General features: G+C 38.9%; 1 protein-coding gene across 1 annotated transcript; it reads left to right on the top strand.

Annotated features, from left to right (window-relative positions):
- Positions 1–3,415: 3,415 nt before the first annotated feature.
- On the top strand, positions 3,416–5,363 carry LOC148135282 (putative G protein-coupled receptor 139). Its single transcript, XM_087985036.1, has 2 exons — positions 3,416–3,502; positions 4,295–5,363. Exons 1-2 carry the CDS (start codon positions 3,436–3,438, stop codon positions 5,197–5,199), a joined length of 972 nt encoding a protein of 323 aa, XP_087841162.1. The 5' UTR covers positions 3,416–3,435; the 3' UTR covers positions 5,200–5,363.
- Positions 5,364–5,701: the final 338 nt, after the last annotated feature.

Here is a 5,701-nt window from a genome sequence, read left to right as displayed (position 1 = left end):
GCAGGAACAGGGTTAATAATATATGGTTAGTTCAAGAGTGTCTCAGTACACTGCAGGTAAATTAATAGGCTTCGTCCATGACTCACCAACAGTGAACATAAGCATTGTAATTACATAGAGAAGTTGGATGGCGCGGGGCGGGGGGGAGGGGGGGGGGGGGGGGGGGTCAGCCATGCATGATTTCAGTTTCATTGTTCATTATAGAACGAGGTCTACCCGAACAAATGCCCAATTTAAAGTTGGTGTGATGAATTACGGCTCCATTTGTTGAAACTAATATTAATGACCAAGTTAACTTTCAATTGTATACATGCCTCGAATATAAAGGACAATAAATTGGATGCTGTGAACTCAGATATCCAGCACTAGCTGTCGGCTGATGAATTCGATTATTCTTACGTAAATTTTACTTCTACAGGTGAGACACATTCGCTCATCTCTTCTTGTGGCTATTGGAGCTCCTATCATTCACCTGCTCAACATTTTAGGTTGTAATCCGATTCTAGCTGCCCAGTTCTTATATTAAAATTAGAATTGGAATTGGAATTACGCCTATTGTCACATGCACTCAAATACAGAAGTATAGGAGTACAATCCAAAGTCTACAAAGTCGTCATTCCTGGCGCCATTTTCGTACAAATATACTGAGTTACAAAATAAAAAAAGAAGGAAATAGCTTAAAAGTTCGATATTACAGTTCTTCTTAGTACAACGTAGAAAAATAAAGAAATACAATTAACTTTTGCAGTGTGGGTAAATTCCTGTGTTGAGCTAATTAAAATTATGTCGTAGGGACCCTGGTGGAAATGTGCATGATTGACGTGGAAGGTGATTGTTCAATGGAACTCTGTAAGGTCCAGATAATTCCAGCGATTTGCATATTATTTGTCGATGATGGAAGATTGAGCATGGTAAGTCAGTCTTGTAAGTTATGGTAAGTTATGTCTATTTAGTTAAGAGTTAAAAGAGAAGCTTATACTCAGTATGCAATAATCAGATAAATAGCTGCAGTGGAATGGTAGTGGGAAATATGCCAGTGCTGTGCTTTCAATGATTATCTCCTAATATCATCCACATCAATGCATGTCACACTGAATTTTTATTTTAGATTAGATTCCCTACAGTGTGGAAACAGGCCGTTCGACCCAACCAGTCCACACCGACCCTCCGAAGAGTAAGACACCCAGACCCATTTCCCTCTGACTAATGCACCTTGCACTATGGACAATTTAGCATGGTCAATTCACCTGACCTGCACATTTTTGGACTGTGGGAGGAAACCGGAGCACCCGGAAGAAACCCACGCTGACACGGGGAGAATGTGCAAACTCAACACAGGCAGTCGGCCGAGGCTGGAATCGAACTTGGGAGGCAGCAGTGCTAATCACTGAGCCACCGTGCCACCCCTAATTATACCCATGAAAAGAAGTAATGTTCCTATATGAGTTGGACATAAATGACAATGATAGCACTGATTGCCAATTTCCTATTGCCTTTTTATGAAAAGGTAACAAGCTGTGTTCTTGATTGAAACTGCATGACACGTTGGTTGATTGAAGAAGCAATCACATTGTCGAGTATCTTGACTTTAAGTAAGATAAAAGTTATGTTTTAACTGTCAAATTTCCCTCTTAAATTCTAATTCGAGAAGTTTCTGATCAAGTATGTTTCTGATCATCATTACTGGACTCCCGAAATCTGTGGAAATTTTCATGGAAAACAGCTTTGAATGAATACATGTTAATTGCAACGTTCTGATTACATCCTGATTCTTGGAGAACTTAAAAATCACACAACACCAGGTTATAGTACAACAGGTTTAATTGGAAGCGCACTAGCTTTCGGAGCGACGCTCCTTCATCAGGTGATTGTGATGAAGGAGTGTCGCTCCGAAAGCTAGTGTGCTTCCAATTAAACCTGTTGGACTATAACCTGGTGTTGTGTGATTTTTAACTTTGTACATCCCAGTCCAACACCGGCATCTCCAAATCTTGGAAAACTTGTGTTGCATCAGTGAAATTATTTTCATCCTCGTCAATGCTGTTGATTTAACGTGTTTGTTCAAGACACTGTGACTAATAGCAAAGAACTGAGTTATAAATGTGTTAGCAGAGAGTTATCACCACTATAAATTAAGTCTCAAAGGAAAGGATTATCTCAGAGTGATCATCGGAGCTGTTGTTTCCCAAACCTTCAGAAGCTGTTCTTTCTGTCAGAAATGGGATATCCAGCAGTTTATTTGATACAAGACATTTACTATCCCTTTCTTGCAGCGGTTGGAGTTCCTAGTAAGTCGAAATTGCAGCAATTATGTGTAGCCGTGTTCATTGTGTTGCTATACCATGGTGTTATTTCTTATTGTTTTTGAGGTACAACCTTCTGTACTGTTTCTAAATGTGTTCAATATTTACTTGAAGTCTTTTAAGAACGACATGTCTTTTCAGCTATTCGAGTTTGATATTGTCACCAAATCATTAATTCCCAATATGAATGTTTGGAATCAGGTATTAAAGGAAGTAACCAGACCATTAATACATTGTAATACTTTTATTCCGTGAAACATATATGTTTTAAATATACTTAGTGGTGATCACGTTTAAGACATCTCTTAGTATTACAAGATATGGATTGTAATGTCCCTGTCCCTCAACTCCTCCCTAGAAATAACATAGCATAGATCAAATGCGATTTCTTCGTGTTCATGTATTTGCATTGTTGTCGTAAATTTAATTTAATTATCTATGTGGCCAACCCTGCATTAAATAACTGAACACTGATTTGAGGATGCTCCTGACTATTTCATTTATCTTCAATTTTACATTGGTTTGATCTGCTGTTCGTGGACAGCGTCGTAATCTGAAACACCCTTATGAGAATGCAAAAAGCACTATTCACTGAATGTCAAAAAATCTATTCAAAAGGCGCCTGTTCACCAGTTCAGTGCTTAGTCGTATCCGTTCTAGCTCAGAACTCTTTGGACTGAGAAGGTACTTAAAATTTGAACAAAAATGATGCTCGCTCGGTCAAGCTGCTCCTTTGCAATAAAACCATGATTGGATTTTGTGAGCAATGAAAATGCAGCCATAAAACCAGGAAAAAAAAAACCGATTTGCCTAACATATAAATAATTGACACAACAAATGCTTGTCAGAGCTGATGTGATGCCAGGAATGCAGACGACAACTCCCAACGACTTATGCATTGTATAAAACAACAAATTCCATTGGTTATTCGCACAGAACAACATGTTTATCATGCTCAAGAAAGTTACATTTGCAGGCCTCAGAATACTATACCCAGAATGCAATATCACCGTACTGTTGAAGATAATTTATTAAATAATTTGATTGTGACAAAATGTGCCCCGAAACCAAATTAAGATAATCAGATATGTTTGTGATGTGATGCATTTGCACATGTTTGCAAAATATATTAATGCACAGGCTCCTGTTTTATGCAGGTAACAGTGATTCTAACTTATGGTCCAAGCAGAGTCTTCCTGGTATGAGATTTAAAATTGACAATTCACTGTTCGTCACCCTCTTCTCCTTCTATAAGAATTAATGTCCCTTTTTCGGTCTGTTTCTGGTCCGCTATGTTTTATGAGTACAAGGCAAAAGTCTTTCGAATTTTCTGCTTTAGTGAATAGTTAATGTTTGAATCTATTAATGTGTTGTGTCACTGCAATTCATATTGGTATTCCTCTCACACAAAACCATAACGTATTTTTCTATATCACATCATGTTTACTCATTTTTCATCCGCTGCTTTATATTATTAAGTTTACAAATCCATCTGCACATGTCCATTCCCCTTCCCCAGATTTTATCTTTTTTTTGCTGTTACCTTTGGCTCAATGTCATTCAACTGCCCAGTCGGTAACTACCTTTTCAAGGTAGATTCAAAAGACCAAAGGAAAATATGCGACTCTCAACCAGTTTTGCCTTCCAATGATACTTTGAATTTGCTTTACCATGAAGCAACAATTTGTAGATTTCCCAGTTCACAAATATTCTTGGTCATTTAGTTGGAACGCAATTCCCATTTTAAACCTTTTTGCATCTAATACATATTCCACAACGGCACTGCAGACTCTCCAAATAGATCAGTGGAGCCTATTTTGTGTTCATTGATGCTCTGTTTTGTTTTCACTTTTTGTAATTGAATTTCACATACTACAATGTGCACCATTGTGATGGTAGCAAAACTACAATTGTCATGCAGCGTTAAATCAAATGGATTGTTCTAATAATAGTGTAACGATCGTTACAGGTATTTTCATTCTCTCTTTCAGCTAATGTGCTCACGATTGCAATCCTTTCCCGAGGAAAGTGCGGTCTATCAAAATGTATAACTTACTACCTGGTTGGAATGGCAGTAGCCGATCTCCTGGTCATAATCAGCGATCCCATTTTAAGTTGGATTGGTGCAAAGTATTTCCCAGATTCATTTCTACATATCACTCCAGTGTGCAGTCTCACTGCAGTCCTTGCTTCTGTATCCATCGTGGTTTCCGTGTGGTTGACAGTTGCTTTCACCTTTGATCGGTTTGTGGCCATTTGCTGTGAGAAGCTGAAAAGAAAATATTGCACTGTGAAAACAGCAGCGGTGACACTAGGAACAGTGAGTGTCCTGGGTTGTTTAGAATCTGCCCCTTGGTACTTTGCTTATAAACCACTATATATAAAAGATAATATTCCTTGGTATTGTCCCTATACATCTGCATTTCTTTTTTCCTCGACATGGGCAGCATTTGAAATGTTTCATTACATTTTGACCCCTTGTCTCCCATTTCTTCTTATTTTGCTACTGAATGTTCTGACAGTTAAACGTATTGTGGTGAGTAGTCGAGTACGTAAGGGCCTCCAGGGTGTCAGCAAGGGAGAGAATCACAAGGACACAGAGCTACAGAACCGAAGGAAATCCATTGTTTTACTTTTTAGTATATCCAGCAGTTTTATTCTCTTATGGATAACCCGAGTTGTGTATAATCTTTATCGACGAATTACAATTGTTCGTTTTTATTATTCTGCTTATGATCCTCGCCTTATCACGGATCGAGTTTCAGTTATGTTACAGGCTCTCAGTTCCTGCACCAACACATGCATTTATGTTGTGACTCAGACTAAATTCAGAAAAGAACTGAAGAACACCGTGAAATATCCACTCAAACTTATATTCAAATTGGTGAAATCATAAAATGAGCTGAATTATCTGAGCATTGGAAACATCTTGACAAAATATACAACTGTTTTTTTTTAGATTAGATTACTTACAGTGTGGAAACAGGCCCTTCGGCCCAACAAGTCCACACCGCCCCGCCGAAGCGCAACCCACCCATACCCCTACATTTACCCCTTACCTAACACTACGGGCAATTTAGCATGGCCAATTCACCTAACCTGCACATCTTTGGACTGTGGGAGGAAACCGGAACACCCGGAGGAAACCCACGCAGACACGGGGAGAATGTACAAACTCCACACAGTCAGTCCCCTGAGGCGGGAATTGAACCCGGGTCTCTGACGCTGTGAGGCAGCAGTGCTAACCACTGTGCAACTGTGCCACCGTGCCGCCCACTTCGTTCATGTGTAAATCACAAAATCTTTTTTTTTAAAAGTTGCATTCTCAGCTTAGCTGTTAACAATGGGTGATAGCTAGACAATATGTTGAAGGTGTTCTGTACATACTGTAAGAAAAA

This window comes from Chiloscyllium plagiosum, unplaced genomic scaffold (assembly GCF_037043375.1).
Source record: "Chiloscyllium plagiosum isolate Xiang-an unplaced genomic scaffold, Cpla_swu_hap1 HiC_scaffold_50, whole genome shotgun sequence".
NCBI lineage: Eukaryota > Metazoa > Chordata > Chondrichthyes > Orectolobiformes > Hemiscylliidae > Chiloscyllium > Chiloscyllium plagiosum.
The sequence above is the reverse complement of the archived record's forward strand: the minus strand, read 5'-3'. Positions and strand labels throughout refer to the sequence as shown.